Below are 22,038 nucleotides of genomic sequence, written 5' to 3'. Positions count from 1 at the left end.
GAGTTTAAATAAAAAATTATCAATTAATGTTATCCATTAATAGTTGATATATATAGTAAAGAAACCAGTACTCAGGTAGCATGCCTATATTTTCCTTTCTGAGATAGAGAAGCTTACATTGGAAACCTTAATCCACAATTTATAGGAGGAGTCTGCAACATGCCAAATCCAGCTTGCTGCCTGTTTCTGTAAATAAAGTTTTATTGGAACAAATTCACCTTACACTGCCTATGGCTGCTTTTGCACTGGAATGCAGAGTCAAGTAGGTATGACAGAGACCATACGGCCTGCAAATCCTAAAATATTTACTATCTGATCTGTAAATTTGCTGATCTTTGATTTATACAAATGAGATATATATATAAAATAGTATAATTTTATTAAGTTTGAAGAAACACTAGAACCTTTATTATCACCATTATAAACAAATTCATCAGTCACAAAGGGGGATCTGGCCTATTAATGTAGTCTAATTGAATTGTTTTTAAATAATAAATCATGTTAGAGATTATAAAAATAAAAACACTTATATGTGCATTTCTTAATATAAATTAATATATAATTATTGAAGGAAATTTAGTAAATATAGAAAAACAATAAAAGTTACTTATAATCCCACCACCCAGAGGCAACTACTATAAAATCATATCATTTTATCTCAATTTTGCTTACAAAAAAGAAGAATCTGAAAAGATAATACACCATGATGTTAAGAGAGACAATTAACAAAGAATAAGTAATGTATATAGAATGCATGCTAAATAAAATTAAGAGGAGATAAAGAGTGCTGGTGCAGGGAACAACTTAAAATTTTAGAATGGTAGGGCGCCTGGGTGGCTCAGTTGGTTAAGCGACTGCCTTCGGCTCAGGTCATGATCCTGGAGACCCAGGATCGAGTCCCGCATCCGGCTCCCTGCTCGGCGGGGAGTCTGCTTCTCTCTCTGACCCTCTTCCCTCTCATGTGCTCTCTATCTCTCACTCTCTCTCTCTCAAATAAATAAATAAAATCTTAAAAAAAATAAAAATAATAAAATTTTAGAATGGTAAAGTGGTCAGAGAAAGACTCCCTGAGAAAGACACATTTGCACAAGGTACTTAGAAAGGGAAGGAATAAGCCATGTGACTATCCAAGGAAGACCATTCCAGAGACATGAAACAGAAAGAGCAAAGGCAGGAGTGTAGCTAGAGTCGTCTAAAAAAGCAGAGAGGGTAGCAGCTAAAGAAGAATGAAAACAGGAAACAAGTAGTAGAAGATGAGGTCAAAGAGAGCAAGGGGCTGAGAATATAGGCCTTACAATGTGGGTCATTTAGACTTCAACATTAACTGTGAATTTGGAAGCTACTGAAGGTTTTGAGTACTAGTGACATGATTTAACTTCCACTTAAAAATCACTCAGCCTGCTATGCAGAGGTTAGACTGGGGCAAGAAAGAGGGAAAGGAAGAAGCAGGAAGATCAGTTAGAATCCTGTTTCAATAATCCAGGTTATAGATGATAATGGTTTGAAATGGAATAGTAATGATTAAGGTCATGATAATTTGTCAGATTCTGGATTTATTCTGAGGGTAGAGCCAACATGATATGCTAACAAGTTAGATATGAGATATAAGAGAAAGAAAAAAAGTCAGGAATGACTACTCTGTGCAACTGAAAGGATAAAACTGCCATTTGTTTAGTTGAAGAACACTCTAAGAAAAGGAGATTTGAAGAAGGAAGACAGAAGTTCAATTTTGAATATGCTGAGTTTGAGATTCATGACATTCATGTGATGATACCAAGTGGGTCCTTGAATATACAAGTATGGAACTAAAAGAAAGGTCCCACGATGAAAACATAAGTTTGAAAATCATCAGCCTACAGATAAATCCAAAGCCATGAGATTTAATGAGATCACTAAAGGAAAGAATGTGATAGAGATCATGGATCTTTAGGGAGCTCCCAAATATAAACAAAATGAGATAGAAATTAGAAAATGAAACTTATGAAGGAGCCAAACAGTATCATAAATATTCTTTCAATGTAAGTAGTTATTTTTTTATGTTATATGAGAGTTATTTCCAAATTCCAGAACTAATCTGTCAGATAGGATTGTGGGAATACAAATAACTAATAATCTCCTAAAACAAAATCCATGAAATAATTTCAACAGATCAAAAATTTGATACAGAATTTTTAAAATCCAATATATACTAAACCTAATTCTTGCTAGCTCCTCATAAACAGGTGATATTATATTAAATAACACACAAAAATTGACTGACATACTTTTTAGTGACTAAAGAACAAAGAAAAGTAAATGGAAGTAATTATCTCATCCACAAAAGTGGTCTCCTTGACCAAAGTGTAAAACACACTTTCAGGATTCCTATTTTGCTCTCAACACAAAGAAGAGGACAAGTTCAGCTTAGTTTTCTTAAATAAAAGGTTTTTTGGGGGTATCCAGGATTTTCACTATCAACATTTGTAAAAATACTCTATGAACAAGAATTTAAAAGAAGTCAATGTATGTCAAACATCAAGTTGAAATAGGAAATCACTGAAACTAATAAAATTTTCTTTAACATTAAACCACACACACACACAATCAGACTGACAAACATCTTGCATTAAATATTAACACAAAGTATGCCAATATTCAAGTTAGAACCTGTTTACAACCTGACTAACAGGTATTAGTGTTGCTTCCTTACAGCATTTATAAGTCTTCTCCTTTCTTCACAAATACTAGTGAGATAAATGTCTTACACTGTATTTGAAAAAGTTTTTCAATGATTTTTAAATTATCTCTAAAACAATAAATTTATATGAAAAAGGAATTAAAAAAAATACCAGAGCAGGGTACGGACAAAGCCCTTAGAGATCAACATTTTTCTGTTGCCATTCTTTATAATAATATCCACACAAAATAATAAAAACTGAAAGAATTCTCAACCTCATTACATATGTTAGTGATATCTTTTCATTCTTCTTACCTGTATGGAAGTAATAGAAGCTGAATGTCCCTGAAGGACTGCAACTGGTGCACAAGTTCGAAGACACCACACTCTTACAACCTTATCACAGCTGCCTGCAGCAATAAGAGTATTTTCATAGTTAACAGCCATGTCAGAAATTTCAGCAGAGTGCCCTCGAAGTGTAGCAAGGAGACGTCCATCATCTGTTGCCCAGATTTTCACCAAACAGTCATCTGAACCCTATAGTAACACAAAAGGACATATTCCCAATGAAGCAAAAATCTGCACCATTACCACCACCCCCAGAAAAAAAAAAGCCAAAATGACAAAGGGAAGATTTTCATTAAGTTACTTCTGAGCCTTTACTTTCTAATCTCCTCTGTCCATATAATATGGATCCAGGAAGAAATATAAATGATCTCCAAATGACAGCACTGACAAAGCATTATCTAAACTAACATTTGTGAAGAACTCCCCAAAACTGCCAATCTGACAACTCAAAATATTTATAACTCACTTTTAAGTGATTTGGCATTAAATATATCTGCCATTATTTCTTTCCTTATGCCTGACAGCCTTTTATCACAATTGCTTGAATACTTTTTCTATTTCACTTATTTGTGGAACATAAGGAATAGCATGGAGGACATTAGGAAAAGGAAAGGAAAAATGAAGGGGGGAAATCAGAGGGGGAGATGAACCATGAGAGACTATGGACTCTGAGAAACTGAGGGTTTTAGAGGGGAGGGAGGTAGGGGGGTGGGTTAGGCAGGTGATGGTTATTAAGGAGGGCATGTATTGCATGGAGCACTGGGTGTTATATGCAAACAATGAATCATGGAACACTACATCAAAAACTAATGATGTACTGTATGGTGACTAACATAGCATAATAAAAAAAAGAATACTTTTTCTACAAATATTTAAAAATTTTTTTAAGATTTTATTTATTTATTTGAGAGAGAGAGAATGAGAGAGAGCACGAGAGGGAAGAGGGTCAGAGGGAGAAGCAGACTCCCCACCGAGCAGGGAGCCCAATGCGGGACTCGATCCCAGGACTCCAGGATTATGACCTGAGCCAAAGGCAGTCGCTTAACCAACTGAGCCACCCAGGCGCCCAAATATTTAAAAATTTAACCTAAAGTCTACATGCATTTCTCAGTAAACATGAGTCTTTGTTAATAAACTGCTGAAAATATTAAGTTGAACTTCCTATTGAGAATTTCAAAAGAGCTTTAAAAATAGTAAAAAGCAATTCTATTCTAATGTAGTAAATAAGTTAGTTAGTAATTATTTGTTTATAAAAAGATGGCAGGATGCCTGGGTAGCTCAGTCAGTTAAGTATCTGCCTTCAGCTCAGGTCATGATCCCAGGGCTCTGGGATCTAGCCCAGAGCCCCAAGCCAGAGCCCCAGGTCAGGTTCCCTGCTCAGTGGGAAGTCTGCTTCTCCCTCTCCCTCTGCCCCCAACCCCGCTCGTGCTCTCTCTCCCTCTCTCTTTCAAATAAATAAATGAAATCTTTTAAAAAAATAAAAAATAAGATGGCAATTGTCATTTTCATCATGATCATTAACATCCAAATACTTAGGTGATACATTTGGAGTTATGAAAATGTCAATGGAAGAGTCTTTAATGAACTCCAAGGAGTCATAATTTCCCAAAATGCAAACTACTTCATTTATTATAGCATAGAAAGTTAAAAAGAAAATTATGACACTATATACACTTCTATGTTAACTTAGTACTAAAGTAGTGAGACTAAACCCTTTCTTAGAAATATTAGCATGCTACAATTTTGTACTCAAAAGCACACGATATGATCTGGTTAATAAAATGCTAAGCGAAATAAGTCAGTTAGAGAAAGACAAATACCATATGATTTCACTCATATGTGGTATTTAAGAAAACAAATGAGCAAAGGGGAAAAAAAAAGGAGAGAGGGAGGCAAACCAAGAAATAGACTCTTAACTACAAAGAACAAACTGACGTTTATTGGGGGGGAGGTGGGTGGGGGGATGGGTAAAATAGGTGATGGGGATTAAGTAATGCACTTGCTGAGATGAGCACCAGGTTTTGTATGGAAATGTTGACTCACTATATTGTACACCTGAAACTAATATTACACTGTATGGTAACTAACTGGAATTTAAATAAAAACTTAAAAAACCCAGATTTAAGGGCACCTAGGTGGTTCAGTCGGTTGAGTGTCCAACTATTGATCTCAGCTCAGGTCTTAATCTCAGGGTCATGAGTTCAAATGCTTCATGGAAAAAAAAAGCAAAAACAAAAACAAACAAACAAAAAAAACAATTTAAAAGATAATTAGTATTGAAACACCTGGGTGGCTCAGTCAGTTAAGCATCTGCCTTTGGCTCAGGTCACGATCTCAGGGTCCTGGGATTGAGCCCCAAGATGGGCTCCCTGCTCAGTGGGGGGAGTCTGCGTCTCCCTCTGCCCCTCCCCCCTTGCCCTCCCCCCTTGCTCGCTCTCTTTCTCTCTCTCTCTCTCTCTCAAAAAAATAAAATAAATGGAGTGGTTGGGGGTGGGAGGGATGGGGTGGCTGGGTGATAGACATTGGGGAGGGTATGTGCTACGGTGAGCGCTGTGAATTGTGCAAGACTGTTGAATCACAGTTCTGTACTTCTGAAACAAATAACGCAACATATTTTAAGAAAAAAGAAAAAGAAGAAGATAACAGGAGAGGAAGAAAAGGGGAGTATGTCAGAGGGGGAGACGAACCATGAGAGATGATGGACTCTGAAAAACAAACTGAGGGTTCTAGAGGGGAGGGGGGTAGGGGGATGGGTTAGCCTGGTGATGGGTATTGAGGAGGGCACGTTCTGCATGGAGCACTGGGTGTTATGAACAAACAATGAATCATGGAACACTGCACCAAAAACTAATGATGTAATATATGGTGATTAACATAACAATAAAAAAACTAAAAAAATAAAATAAAATAAAATAAATGTAATCTTAAAAAAGTAATAATTAGTACTGAAATAAAAGAAAGATATACACAACTATAAATTGGTTACTAACTGTATAATATAATTATTCAACCATAAGAATGTTTTAATCTTTTTAATTAAGCAGAATGGGCACCAATTACACTAAGTGACAAATGGAAAATGCATTTTAAAATGAAATGAAATGGAACAGATAAACTTGTTTCACATAAGTTAACCACCTCTAGAATATGAGGCCTTAAGATTTAATTTTTTTAAATTAGATTTCCCAAAACATAGAGGACATTATAGTTCACCCATTCACTTACATAGAATGAGAAAATTTCAATTTCTTTTTTTAAGTTACATAACTTTTATTTTTTCCTTTTTCCTTTTTTTTAGATTTTATTTAAATTCAAATTAGTTAACATAATGTATTATTAGTTTCAGTGGTAGAACTTAGTGATTTATCAGTTGCATATAACACCCAGTGCTCATTACATCAAGTGCCTTCCTTAATGCCCCTCACCCAATTATCCATCCCCCCAGCCACCTCCCCTCCAGCCACTCTGTTTATAAAGTCATCTTTTTACTCATCTTTGTACTCATCTTTTCGTGCATTAATGTGTCTAAGAAGGATGCCTGGGTAGCTCAGTCAGTTAAGTATCTGCCTTCAGCTCAGGTCATGATCCCAGGGCTCTGGGATCTAGCCCAGAGCCCCAAGCCAGAGCCCCAGGTCAGGTTCCCTGCTCAGTGGGAAGTCTGCTTCTCCCTCTCCCTCTGCCTATACTATATAAAGTATAATCCAATGCCATGAAGCCTACCTTCAATTGTAGTAAATCTCAAATATGCTACAGTATCATTAATTTTAAACTCACTGTAAAAATTCTTCTCCCACTTCGGTCAAATGCTACACAGTAGACAGATGACAAGTGCCCCAGAATTCTCTTATGCATCTTAATGTGCTGGTAAGCAGATGAAGGGAAAATATGGCTGAAGCGACTGCATCCAGTTAATTGCCTGGCAGAGGTGATATTCACTGAAAAACATAAAATAGAAGATTCCTTCTTAAGACCTAAAAGCAAAACCTACTTCATGAAGTTAATTCATAAATATTAAGATGAGATAAAATAGGGTACACACACCATAGCAATTTTACCCTGTGAAAAGTCTAAATTCCATTACACATTTCATGATTTTATGAATTCATGTTTACTACCACAAAGCACTAAGAATACTCTTCTTTTAAAACCCACAAGTCTGATTTTCTGTTTGCCTTACTATGGTTTCTCAGGTTCATTCTTTTTTACCTTTCTTTGGTAAACTATAGTCAAAGATACTGTCACTTTAAATATATAGTTAAATCTTACCATAACATGAAGGAATTTTAGAATAGAGACTACATTTGATTAAATATAATACATTTTAAAAATTACATAGGGAATTTTATGAACTGTCCTACCTCGTCAAACCTATCCACTCCATATGCAGCTATCTCTAAACTTCCAAGAGTAATAGACTTATACAGTGAAAAAACAAAGGAAGCTATAATACATTAAGTTTTCAGTAACAAACAATCCTTTATAGGTTTGTCTACAGGTTCTCCGCTTTTTGGTTTCTGAAACTATAGACTCTCCCACTAGTTATCAATGAATTTTTGAAACTGCATATCCTATATAAAGTCATTATAGTTCTTTTTGTTTGTTTTGCCTTATTTAAAAAAAGAAACAAACAGAAAAAAGCATAAGTCTGTCCAGTTCTCTTCCACATGCCACTTGAATTCTTCTCACTTACCTAAAATGGAGATCTTAGTCCCCATGTAAGGATTTACAAGCACCCACTTGCTCTGTGAAATTCCTCCAGTCTTTCCTTATACACTGAAAATATTTAACATCCCATACATTATATTTTAATCAAACCATAGGATCCTTCTAAGTGCAAAGTCACCTTGAGGCAAGGTGACATTTTACCATAGTGCATAAATAATATAGTACAAATGATAACAGCTTTATGTTGAAGTAAGGCAAAATTAAGGCAAGAATGGGTTTGTAGCTAGATTAACACAATTAGAACCATGCCACAATAAAAAATATGAAATCTTTCCATATCTCAATCTTAAAAGCAATGGAGTACTTTTTTTTTCTTCAGGTGAAGGTAGATCCACTGGCCATTTTAAACTGACAAAATGACAAAAAATGAATGATGAATAGTAAAACCAATGAGACTTTGAATGCAAATCATAAGAACACAACAGAGACTGAGTATTTATATAACACTGTGAAATGCTGAGTAAATAATGGTAGAAAACTCACAAGCATCACTACCAGCTCAGAGGATTTCTTTTTGGCACCTGCTCCCCATCCCAACCTCTAGAAATTTTCACAATTCTAAGATGGAAAAAGCAGACACCATAACTTTGAGACTTAGCAATTTTCCTTCTCCAGTCAAACATTTCTTACTGCTCTTGGTTCCTTAAAACAATCAACCATCACTTCTTTGCTTTTTTCTATCCATACTTTTCAAGTAGATAGAAGAAAAGGTGTGTTACTTTAGCGCAGGGTTTTTCAGCCTCAAGAAATACTGGCACTTTGGGCCTGATGAACCTTCACTGTGCAGAGCTGTCTGTCTACTGAAAAGTATTTAGCAGTTTCCCTGGCCTCTACCCACTAGATTTTAGTAGAACCCTACCACCATGAAGCTGTGACAAAGAAAAATATCTCTAGACATTGCCAAATGTCTACTGGTGGTAATAAACAAAAACAAAAAAATATTAACAACTGCCCACAGTTAAAAACCACTGCTTAAAAGTATAAAAACAAAAAACAGCATCAATAGGAAGAAAAATAATCAGAAAAGCAACTCTAAGAAGAAAAGCAGAGACATAAAGAAAAAGAAGTAGTGAAAGACACAGGGGAGAGATAAAGAACTACCAGAAATCCAGTCATTCCTCTAACAAATATCTGTGTTTTTTGAAGGCCAAAGGAATACAACTAAGCATATAAACAAAATATTCTTAACCCCCCTAAGAGATCCCATTAGTATCTCAGGCCAAAACTGTTAAATCAGGAACAATGACTGAAAACTTTTTTTTTTTTAAAGATTTTTATTTATTTGAGAGAGAGAGAATGAGAGATAGAGAGCACGAGAGGGAAGAGGGTCAGAGGGAGAAGCAGACTCCCTGCTGAGCAGGAAGCCTGATGTGGGACTCGATCCCGGGACTCCAGGATCATGACCTGAGCCAGAGGCAGTCGCTTAACCAACTGAGCCACCCAGGCGCCCAATGACTGAAAACTTTATGCATCTTTATAGTCTATACAAATTAGCTTTTACTTTTTAAGACTCCTTTACAAAGAAAACTATTAATTGAAAAATGAAAAATATGTGGAACAAATATGAAAAGAATCTTAATATTTTAAAACACATATAAAACTAACCATCTATAAGAGTACCAAGGGGGCACCTGGGTGGCTCAGTCGGTTAAGCATCTGCCTTTGGCTCAGGTCATGATACCAGGGTCCTGGAAACAAGTCCCACACCAGGCTCCCAGCTCAGCGGGGAGCCTGCTTCTCCCTCTCCCTCTGACCCCCTCCCCTGCTCATGCTCTCTTTCTCGTTCTGCTCTCTCTCTCTAATAAATAAATAAAATCTTTAAAAAAATACCACTAAGATCTAATAGATGAATGGATAAAGGAAATTAACAGATAAGTCACAATATAGGAAATACAAATAAACTGAATCACAGAATACACAACTATTTTGCCAACTATCAAAAGAAATTTAAATGAAAATAATGAAATACAATACTATACTTAATAAATTAGCATTTTAAAAATTCTAAAAACCTAAGGCCAGCAATTACTACTTGAAACTGGTATACACCTTCATTTCTACATACACCATAAAGTGACATGATCCATTTTGAAAATAATTTTGGCAATACACTTCGAGTCATGAAAATATACACACCCATTGCCCAACCATTGTGAATCTATTCTAGTGACACAACTTATTAGCAAAAATGAGTTACATGTACAAATGTTTAATGAAGTACTATTTACAGTACCAAAGAATGATAAATAACCTAAGTCCAACAGCAGGGAAATGGTTGATTAAATTACAGACTATGTGATGGACTATTCTACAGGAATTAATAATTAAAATACCAAACTACAGCACTGTGTAAAAATTTAGAAACTACAAAGCAAAAAATACAAAATGCAACCTTACAAGTATACTATGATTTAAATTATGAAAAAATATGCATACATATATAATAAAGGCCAAAAAGAAACAAGACAAATGAAACCAACTGCTTTGTGATCAAAGTATAGGTAAATTTTTAAAATTTCACCTAACACACTTAACAATATATTTTTATCTTCAACACAACTTTTCTATTGGGTTCTTCCTAGTTATTGCTAATAGCTATTCAAAAAAATTCTACTGTAAGGCACATTGTATATTTGACAGCAGCAGCATCAAATATTCCTTCTTTCCAATCTCAGTGATTTTTTTGTTTATTCATCTAGCACCTGAGATGATAACATTTACATATTTTTCTCAGTCATTTGATATCAACAGGCCTTAGGCTCTATATACATTAAGGAGTTCTGTCAACACTCTTTTTTGCATGCATTGTCCATTTAACCAGTATTTTTCAATATTGCATGTCAACATGCCAACTTTGTCTTGAAATATTTTAAGAACTTTCATTTTCAGACAAACATCCTTGATATCACAATACATTTCTTTGTACTTAGCAATGTTGACAAATTCAACTAGTAGATAAATTAGTCAAATGTATATATGTATAAAATATATTTAAATACAAAATGTTCTATTCAGAATCCATTATGTCTAATTTTTTTCTTTAAAATTTTGTAAGATAGGCATCTAAATGTTCTCTAACAAGAGGTAAGATATATGAACTAACTCAGTGATAGACCAAAATGCTTAAAGATTCAAGTAAGAACAGGATAAGACTTACTGTATGTCTTAAATTTATTAAGTCACAGAGAGCACTGAACGGCTATCAATGGAATACTTTCTCTTTAAAACCTATGTTTGTTGACCACCTGATATGAGCTAAGCACTTGACAGATACTGGAAATACAGCTTATAAACAAATCAAACTAGATCCCCATCCTCATAGAATTTACATTCCACTGAACAAAGCTTTCATCATTTACCCAATTTCATGAATAAGATACCTTAATGAGGAAAGTGATCTATACAGCTCTTGAAATGTATTTTTCTAATAAGCTTTACAGGTGATGTTGATACTCTGCCAAGTTTGGGAACCACTAATTCTAGTCCAACCTCCCTCTTCCCAAAATTATCCTTTCCATAATATATCTGGCAGATAGCCATTTAGCCTCTGCTTAAACACTTTTGGTAAAGAGAAGATTATTATTTCTTTAAAAAATGGCCAATTCATATGAGCTGCTCTAATTTTGGGGAGACTCTACCTTTAATTGAACTCAAACTCTTTCCCTGTAACTTTGGGAATCATACAGGCTTTGCTGGAATGTGAGAGCTGGAGATAACACACACACAACAAAAAATAGTCAAATCCCTTTGTTACATGGTAACCCGTGAAATATTTAAAGATAGCTATCACTTGTGCCTTCCATCTTCTCTCAATACATGAGGTCCCCTCTACATTATTCACAGCCATAGTTCACACATACCTCTCTTCCCTATCATCGCCTATAGAAAAACACTCTTTCACCCTAAACACTAATGTGGTTGCTTTTTTTTTTTTTTTTTTTTGAGAAGTTTCTAGTTCATCAATGTCTCAGACTCTTAAAATAACAAGAACTGAGCAAAATATTCCAGTGGTCTAATGAGCACAGAGTATTTTCAACCACACTTCTATGAATGCAATTTAGGACTGCAAATACTACATTAGTTTTCTAAAACAGCTGCCTTATACTATCTATTGGTTAAAGAGGAAATAAAGTTAGTTTGATATGCTTTCTTAGTAAACATATGTTCCTAGTGCTCACCTCTTTCTTTTCTAAGAGTTCACAAACCACCTGTTCAATAAACCTGTCTAAAATTCTGCCTGGGGTTAAAGCTAAATTCACCAATCTATAATTCCTAGAATCTACTATTTGTTTCCTTTCATATAACTTGTCTATTGAGTCATTTCCATTTCTCCTGTCCACTCTGATTTCACAAAGAATACCTGCCAGTGAAAACTGTTTCAGTATACTAGGATTTAAATCATTTGGGCTTCTTAAAGCAGGTAGGCACACATGTATCTTGGTTTTTCTTTTCTTTAATCATGCTTGATCTACCCTTTACAGTTTAGAGAGCACTCTCTTTGACATAGAAAACTAATAGAAAAGATTGTTATCTCCAGCTCTCACATTTAAGCTATGAATTTATACCATCTATTCCTTTTTGATAAATCTATAGGTTCTTCCCCTATATGCTAATTGGGATTTAAAGGTGTTTTGGGGTAATCCTATATGGGGTGAACTGAATGAAATTGTTGGTATTTAACTATTTTCTATATAAAAAAATAGTGATTTTAGATGGCTCAGCATAATACCTATAATTGGAGTGGGGGGATGAGCAGACAGCAAGCATTAGTCTGACGTAGATATCCTGCTATCTTTACTTCTCCATTAGGAAACCATCATCCACACTGTCAGGTCTACAGTATCATCCCATATAGATTTCTTACTCCTTTTACCTCTACCCATTGTTTTTCATAGTGTAGTCACATTTATACCATTTCAAGTTTGTAACTCCTTATGTAAAATTTTCTAGTTCACTTTGTTGCATTATACCTAGTATTTATAAATATTCTGCCCAACCTAATGTTTTCTCTTGTGAATTATTGGTCACTTCCATCTTTGTGGATCTTTTCCCTATATTATAGCCACTATATTTCATCATACTATTTTCTTAAAAACTGGGTAATTTTATGAGTATCCCTAATAAGCAGTAAAATTAACTTATTTCATTTTAATTTTCTATGCCTTCTCAATATCACTTAGAAGTGAAAGGGGTGCCTGGGTGGCTCAGTTGTTAAGCGTCTGCCTCCAGCTCAGGTCATGATCCCAGGGTCCTCAGATAGAGCCCTGCATCAGGCTCCCTGCTCAGCAGGAAGCCTGCTTCTCCCTCTCCCACTCCCCCTGCTTGTGTTCCCTCTCTCGCTGTGTCTCTCTGTCAAATAAATAAAATCTTTAAAAAAAAAAGTGCTAGTGCACAGTAAAAAGGAGAGAATATGAGATCACAGTTATCCCATAAGAAGACTCAAATTTTATCAAGAATATTTTAAAGAATTAATTAAAACTGAATAAAATTCATGTAAAGGTTCTCCTGAAATTTATTATTTTTTCTATTAATATTTTAAACACTATTGAAATACCCTTAGAAATTAAGAATATTGAATGATCTTTGAAAAAATGCACAGAAAAATGTTATAATTTGAAGTGTATGATATTCCAGTACATCCTAGATATTAATACAGCATTTCACATACTCAAATTCTATCTGTTTTGTAATTATAATATGTAATGCTGTAACCCAAATTAATAAAGTTCAAACCAGACTGATTTTTTTCAGGTAGAGTTCAACAACAGCTTTGCCTTGCCCACTCTGTGGCATCCTGAATTTATTATAAGGATGTGCTTCTTATGTTAATCCTTTCTTCACTGTTCTCTCCATTAGTGATCCATTCCGTCATTTAAATAAATAAAATCTTTAAAAAAATAAATAAAAAATAAAAAAATAAAAAATAAAGATACTAACAACCTGTTAAAATCCTGGTGTTTGAAAAAGTGTGTTCATTTTAGAATATTTGCTCCATGCAGCACAAGATGTACTACTTATTATCTTGACTTAAAAGCTTAGCACTAGAATTTCAAATATTAAACAGTAATAAAAAAACCCTGAAAAATAGTACAGGACCCAATATCAAGAACACTTAATAACAATAAACCAAATCAAAGATTTATTACAGGGTTGTTATACTAAGAAAACTTTATTACTGCATCAGCTTTTTCCTACAACAGTCAAGACACACAGTCTGTTCTCCTAAATTCAGTCAATCATATCAAAACACCTAGGTCAGTAAGCAAGAAGAAATAGAAGGATCACTGCAAATGCATAACTTCTGTGAAAAACACCTCAAAGCATATTCTCTTCTATCAACTCTATACATGAAAGACAGAACATTATTAGACCAAAAAGATAAGGAAGCCTATGCTGAAACATACTGAAACAACTGTATAACAAGTAGGACAAAAATTGTAAAGTAATAAATAATTTAAAAATTGGAAAAAGTACAAAAGTAGTAATAAAATATAAAATAAATATTTTATACTAAACTTAAGGTTTTATATTTTATATACTTAGTGAAGAAAAATTTGACTTAGATTTCTAAAGTATTTTAAGAGTCCAAGTTTATTATATAATATATTCAAAAATGATTCCATTTTAGAAATAAAATGAGTATTTCTTATAGAATCTCATATTACACATGCTTTATTCCTAGGATACAACGATCAATAGCAAAACCCAAATTTAAAGTTCACTAAGGGAATGATGTCATCATGACAGATTAATTGTTCCACTTTTCTCTCCACTTTGATTAACAACTAATTAGACATTCATAGCAGAACAAAAGTGCTTCTGCACATCATACCAGAATACCCCGGAGGTTTCTACCTACCTGTGCATCTATGGGTAGACAGGGCTTCGGTGGGGGCTGCAACCCAAGGGACTGGGTAAGCATGCCCCACCCCAACTCACGGTGATCATGGGATAAAGGGAACCTGGACAGTGCAAAAGTGAGTGGATACACACAGGCAATAAAGACTTTGTAGAGGGCCAGCCTGCCTGAAGGGAGAATCTGGCATGCTATCAGAGTGGAATAGAGACGAACTTGGACACAGAGATGAAGGAACTTGCCAAGGAAACACTGCTTCCCAAGATGACAATGCAAGGGTCTGAGATTTTGGCAGCTGCAGCAGCACCTTCTCCAGTAAAGGTGGAAAGCTGCAACCACTCCCACAGAGAAGGAAGAAATCAAAAGTGGTAAGTGACTGCCCAGCTGCTGCAAATGTGCAGGTTACAACTGAAGAGACCTGTTTCTCTCAGGCAGCGCCAGAATTTTGGAGGAGGGACCTCCTTGATTGGGGGGAGGGAGAAGAATAGGGGAAAAGCAGATGAGAATATCAAAGGGCACTGAAGGCACAAGTTTCATGTTGTCTGCTTCAGATCAACAGGTCTACCCCACTGATCTCTGGGAGTGCTCCACTTTGAGGATCCACCCACTGGCTAGTGGGCACCCTGAAAGCCCCAGGTGCTAAGCCCATGCCACTCCCATTCCACTGCCAGGTCCTCGCGCATGCTCCTAGTGCATCTGAGGGAACTAACTCCAGATGGAAAGGCCACATGCATGAGTTACTGTGCCAAATTCTGGAATACAAAAGGATTCTAATAGCCAACCTATTTAATTAAAAGAATCAAAGAAGACATAAGAAAAATCAAGGAAACAAAACTGAAAAATACTTTAGACCAAATAGATTTAACAGACATATATAGAACGTTCTATCCATCATCACGAGAATACATTCTTCCCAAGTGCACACATAATACGCTACAAAGATAGATCATATGATAGGACACAAAAGAAGTCATAGCAAATTTAAGAAGACTGAAATCATACCACCTATCTTTTCAGACCACAATCATATGAAACTAGAAGTCAACAAGAGGAAAGCTGAAAATTCTACAAATGTGAAAAATAAACACACTTCTGAACAATCAATGGGTCAAACAAAAAAAAATCAAAAGGGAAATACAAAATACCTTGGAAAAAATGAAAATGGAAACACAACATATCAATTCCTATGGGATGCTGAGAAAGGAGTTCTGAGAGGAAGGATATAGAGATAAATGCATACATTAAGGAAATATAAAAATCTCAAACATAATTTTATACCTCAAAGAACTAGAAAGAAAAAGAACATATTAGGCACTAAGTTAGCAAAAGGAAAGATAATAAAGATTAGAGCAGAAATAAATGAAATAGAGGCCTAAAGAAAAAAATAAAAAGATCAACAAAACTGAGAGCTGGTTTTTCTAAAAGATAAAATTGCTGCACTAACTAAAAAAAAAGAGAGAGAGAGAAGACTCAAATAATATTATAAATGAAAGAGGACATATTACAACAGAAATACATAGGAACATAAGAGACTACAATCAATAATTATATGCCAACAAATTGGATAACCTAGAAAAAAATGAATAAATTCTTACAAATACACAACCTAACAAGACTGAATCAAGAAGAAATAGAAAATCTAAACAGATCAGTAACTAGTAAAGAGATTGAATCAGTAGTCAAAACCCTCCCAACACAGAAAACCTCAGGACAGGCAGCATCACAGGCAAATTCTACCAAAACTTAAAGAATTAATGCCAATCCTTCTCAAACTTTTTCAAAAAATTGAAGAGGAAGGGACATTTCCAAAATCATTCAACAAGGCCAACATTACTCTGATACCAAAGTCAGATAAGAACACTACATGAAAAGAAAGCTATTATAATAGACCAATATCCCTGATAAACATAGAAACAAAAATTCACAACAAAATATTAGCAAACAAAATTCAAGCACACTTAAAAGAATTATACAACATGACCAACTGTGATTTAACCCTGGGATTCAAAGAGAGATCAACACACTCAAATCAATAAATGTAATACATCACGGAAATAGAAAGATAAAAATCACATGATTATACCAATAGATGCTGCAAAATATGTATTTACAAAATATGACAACCTTTCATGATAAAAATCTTCAAAAGGATTGGTATAGCAGGAGCATACTCCAATATAATAAAGGTCATGTACAACAAATCCATAGCTAACATTATACTCAATTGTGAAAAATTGAAATCTTTTCTTCTATAATCATGAACAAGACAAGGATGCCCACTCTCATCACTCTTTCCAATATAGTACTGGGAGTCCTAGCTATTGCAATTAGGTAAGACAAAGAAATAAAAGGCGTCTGAATCAGAAAAGAAGAAATATAATTGTTATTTGTACATAATATAATTTTAGAAAATTCCAGCTTCAAACAAAAAACTGGAAAAAATCAACATACTCAGTAAAATTGAAGGATATAAGATCAACATGCAATTATCAGTTACATTTCATTTTTTTTATTTTTAAAGTTTTTATTTAAATTCCAGTTAGTTAAATACAGTGCACTATTAGTTCGAAATGTACAACATAGTGATTCAACGCTTTCATTAAATACCCTGTGCTCATCACAACAGGTGCACTCCTTAATACCCATCACTTATTTTACCAACACCCCCACCAATCTACCCTTCTGTAACCATCAGGTTGTTCCCTATACCTGAGGGACTGTTTCTTGGTTTGCCTCTCTCTCTGTTTTTTCCCCTTTCTTTGATTGTTGTGTTTCTTAAATTTCACATATGAGTAAAATCATATGGTATTTGTCTTCATCTGATTGCCTTGTTTTGCTTAGCATAATACACTCTAGCTGCATCCCCATTGTTGCAAATGGCAAAATTTTATTTTTTTATGGCTGAAAATATTCCATTGTGTGTGTGTATACACATACACACACACACACACACACACACACACACACACACACCACTTCTTTATCCATCCCTTAGTTGATGGACACTTTGGCTTTTTCCATAAGGTGGCTATTGTAGATAATGTTGCCATAAAAATAAGGGTGTGTATAACCCTTTGAATTAATATTTTTCTATTCTTTGAGTAAACACTTACTAGTGTGATTGCTGGATCATAGGGTAGGGTAGTTACCTATTTAACTTTTCCAGGAACCTCCATCCTGTTTTCCAATGTGGCTGCACCAGTTTGCATTCCCATCAACAATGCAAGAGTGTTACCCTTTTTCCACATCCTTGCCAACACCTGTTGTTTCTTGTGTTGTTAATTTTAGCCATTCTGACTGGTGTGAGGTGATATCTTACTGTACTTTTGATTTGTATTTCCCTGATGATCAGTGATGTTAAGTATCTTTAATGTGTCTATTAACCATCTGTATGTGCCCTATAGAAAAATGCCTATTCATGCCTTCTGCCCATTTATTAATTGCATTATTCATTTTTCAGGTGTTCAGTTTTCTAAGTTCTTTAAATATTTTGGATACTAACCCATTATCAGATATGTCATTTGCAAATATTTTCTCCCATTCCACAGGTTGTCTTTCAGTATAGCTGATTGTTTCCCTCACTGTACACAAGCTTTTTATTTTGATTAAGTCCCAATACTTTATTTCTGCTTTTATTTCCCTTGTCTCAGGAGACATACCTAGAAAGAAGCCGCTATGACCAATGTCAAGAGGTTACTCCCTGTGTTCTTCTCTAGGATTTTTATGGTTTCAGGTCTCATTTCTTTCATCCATTTTTAATTTATTTGTGTGTGTGGTGTAAGAAAGTGGTCCATTTGCATTCTTTGCATGTTCCTGTCCAGTTTCCCCAACAGCATTTGTCAAACAGACTGTCCTTTTCCCATTGGATATTCTTTCCTGCTTTGTCAAAGATTAATTGACCATATAGTTGTGGATTCATTTCTGGGTTTTCTATTTTATTCCATTCATCTATTTTTGTACCAGTTCCATACTGTTTTGATCACTACAGCTTTTAATATAACCTAAAGTCCAGAATTGTGATGCCTCCAGGTTTCCTTTTCTTTTTCAAGGTAACTTTGGCTAATTGGGGTCTTTTGTGGTTCCATACAAATTTTAGGATTGTTTGTTCTAGCTCTGTGAAAAATGCTGGTGGTATTTTGATAGGGATTGCATTAAACATGAAGATTTCTTTGGTAGTATGGACATTTTAACAATATTTGTTCTTCCAATCCATGAGCATGGAATGTCTTTCCATTTCTTTGTGTTGTCTTCAATCTCTTTCATCAGTGTTTTGTAGTTTTCAGAGTTTGGGTCTTTTCACTTATTTTGTTAGGTTCATTCCTAGGTATCTTACTGCTTTTGGTGCAACTGTAAATGGGACTGATTCATTGCTTTCTTTTTCTGCTACTTCATTGTTGGAGTATAGAAATGCAACAGATCTCTGTATATTGATTTTCTATCCTGTGACTCTACTGAATTTGTTTATCAACTATAGTAGTTTTTTGGTAGAGTCTTTCAGGTTTTCCATATACAGTATCATGTCATATGCAAATAGTGAAACGTTGACTTCTTCCTTGCCTATTTGGGTGCCTTTTATTTCTTTGTGTTGTCTCATTGCTGTGGCTAGGACTTTCAGTACTATGTTAAATAACAGTGGTGAGAGTGGACATCCCTGTCTTGCTCCTGACTATAGAGGAAAAGGTCTCATTTTTTTCCCCATTGAGAATGATATTAACTGTGGGTTTTTCATATATGGCCTTTATGATGTTGAGGTATATTCCATCTAAACCTATTTTGTTGAGGGCTTTTATCATGAATGGATGTTGTACTTTGTCAAAGGCTTTTTCTCCATCTATTGAAATGATCACATGGTTCTTATCCTTTCTTTTATTAATGTGGTGTCTCACATGAATTGATTTGCAAACACTGAAGCAGCCTTGCACTCCAGGAATAAATCCCACTGGATAGTGGTGAATGATTTTTTTAATGTATTGTTGGATTGGGTTTGCTAGTATTTTATTGAGAATTTTTGATTCCATATTCATCAGGGATATTGGCCTGTAGTTCTTTTCCTTAGTGGTGTTTTTTTGTTTTGTTTTAAGATTTTATTTATTTATTTGAGAGAGAGAGAGAGAGCAATAGAGAGAGAGCATGAGCAGGGTGGAGAGGGAAAAGCAGGCTCCCTGCTTAGCAGGGAGCCTGATGTGGGGCTTGATCCCATCACTCTGGGATCATGACCTGAGCCAAAGGCAGATGCTTAACTGACTGAGCCACCCAGGTATCCCCTCAAGGGTCTTTCTTGCTGATATCACAATGATCTCTGCATAGCTATCTAAACATATTTATATCCCCATTTGCTTGGGTTTTCCCACCTATGTGACTACTAGTAACACTTAAACTCATGACCTGAGCCGAAGGCAGATGCTTAATGACTGAGCCACCCAGGCGCCCCTAGCAAGGCATTCCTCACTTTCAATCTGCAGGTGTCTTTAGTTCTAAAATGAGTCTCTTAGAGGCAGCATATAGTTGCGTCTTATATTTTTATCCATTCTGACATCCTGTCTTTTGATTGAAGCATTTAGTCCATTTACATTCAAAGTAAGTATTGATAAATATGTATTTATTGCCATTTTATTGCTTGTCCTATTGTTGTATGTGGAGATTTTCTGTGATCCTTTCTTGTCTTTGTCACTTTCTGGCTGTTCTTTGCACTCAGAATCCCTTTTAATATTTCTTACATGGTGGTTTAGCAGTCAGGAACTCCTTCAGGTTTTGTTTGTCTGGGAAACTCTTTTATCTCTCCTTCTATTCTGAAAGATAGCCTTGATGAATAGAGCATTTTTGGCTGCAGATTTTCCCATTTGGCACTTTGAATATATCATGCCACTCCCTTTTGGCTTGCCAAGTTTCTGTTGAGAAATCTCCAGCTAGCCTTATGGGTTTTCCCCTGAAAGTTAAGGATTTCTTTTGTCTTGCTTCTTTTAAGATTTTTTATTTATCACTATATTTTGCAAATTTAATTACAATATATCTTGGTGTTGGCGTGCTTTGATTGAATTTGATGGGAGTTCTCTGTGCCTCCTGGATCTGGATGTCTGTTTCCTTCCCCTGGCCTATGGAAAGTTTCTGCTATTATTTCTTGAAATAAATTTTCCCTCCCTTCTCCTATTAAACAAATGTTATTATGTTTGGTGGAGTCACTGAGCCCTCTAAGTCTATTCTTATGTTGCATAATTCTCTGTTTTGTTCATCCTCATTATTTTCCATTATTTTGTCTTCTCAATCACTAATTCATTCCTCTGCTTCTTATAACCTGCTGTTCATTGCATCCAGCCTGTTTCAAATCTCGTTTATTGCATTCTGCATCTCTAACACTTTTTTATTTCCTTTATCTCTGTGGTAAGGGTCTCACTCTGTTTGCTGGCCACTTTGTTTGCCTGCCTTCTCTCCAGTAGCAGCACAGTGTCCTCCAGGCTCTATTCCAGCAAAGCCCACTAGCCTTTAAAATTCCAGGCATTGGGGGCTCCTGGGTGGCTCAGTCGGTTTACTGTCTGCCTTTGGCTCAGGTCGTGATCCCAGGATCCTGGGATCGAGCCCCACATCGGGCTCCCTGCTCAGTGGAAGCCTGCTTCTCCCTCTGCCTGCTGCTCCCCCTGCTTGTGCTCTCTCTCTCTCTCTCTCTGTCTCTATCAAATAAATAAAATGTAAAATAAACAAATAAATAAATAAATAAATAAATAAATAAATAAATAAAACTCCAGGCTTTAAGCCTCACTGTTTGCAAGAACTCATGAAATTCATCCCCTCTCATTTTCCAAGCCAATAGCTTTGGGGGAACATTCTCTTTGTGCATTACCCTGTGTCCTCCTCTCTCTTGCCCTTTTATGTGACCACAGCTCTCTCCCCTCCACAGCACCCAGGTTCTGTTTCTCCCCTAAACAACATCTCCGCACTCCCTACCTTCTTGATGTGGCCTCTTCTCTCCCTTTAGTTGTGGAGTACTTTTCTGTCAGTCTTCTGGTCGATTTTCTGGGGTATTTAGGATGACTTGGTAATTATCTAGTTGTGTTTGTGGGATGAGACAAGTCTAGGGTCCTCCTACTCTGCCCCCATCTTCCTCTCCATCAGTTACATCTCCATATACTAATAATGAAACACTGGAAAACAAACCTATCCTATTCACAGAAGCATCAAAAAATGAAATACTTAGGAATACATTTAACCAAGGAAGTAAAAGATCTGTACAACAAAAACTACAAGGCTCTGTTGAAAGAAATCAAAGACACAAATAAATGATAAGACATCTCATTTTCATGTGTCAGCATTATGAATAACATTAAAATGTCCATACTACCCTAAGCCATAGATTCAGTGCAATGTCTATCAATTTAATGGCAGGGGCACCTGGGTGGCTCAGTTGGTTAAGCATCTGACTCTTGGTTTTGGCTCAGGTCATGGACTCAGGGTGTCAGGT

The 22,038-nt window shown here is 35.5% G+C and overlaps 1 protein-coding gene across 5 annotated transcripts in view; it reads right to left on the bottom strand.

Moving 5' to 3' along the window:
* BRWD3 (bromodomain and WD repeat domain containing 3) overlaps window positions 1–22,038 on the bottom strand; it is a 218,259-nt gene that overhangs the window by 151,985 nt on the left and 44,236 nt on the right. For all 5 annotated transcript variants that reach the window (XM_027608730.2, XM_027608726.2, XM_027608729.1 and 2 more), the window contains 2 exons: window positions 6,779–6,939; window positions 2,972–3,193 (listed from right to left, as the gene is read on the bottom strand). In XM_027608730.2, the coding sequence (XP_027464531.1) occupies window positions 2,972–3,193; window positions 6,779–6,939 (383 nt within the window). The remainder of the gene's footprint in view (window positions 1–2,971; window positions 3,194–6,778; window positions 6,940–22,038) is intronic.

Source organism: Zalophus californianus, chromosome X (assembly GCF_009762305.2).
Source record: "Zalophus californianus isolate mZalCal1 chromosome X, mZalCal1.pri.v2, whole genome shotgun sequence".
NCBI lineage: Eukaryota > Metazoa > Chordata > Mammalia > Carnivora > Otariidae > Zalophus > Zalophus californianus.
The sequence above is the reverse complement of the archived record's forward strand: the minus strand, read 5'-3'. Positions and strand labels throughout refer to the sequence as shown.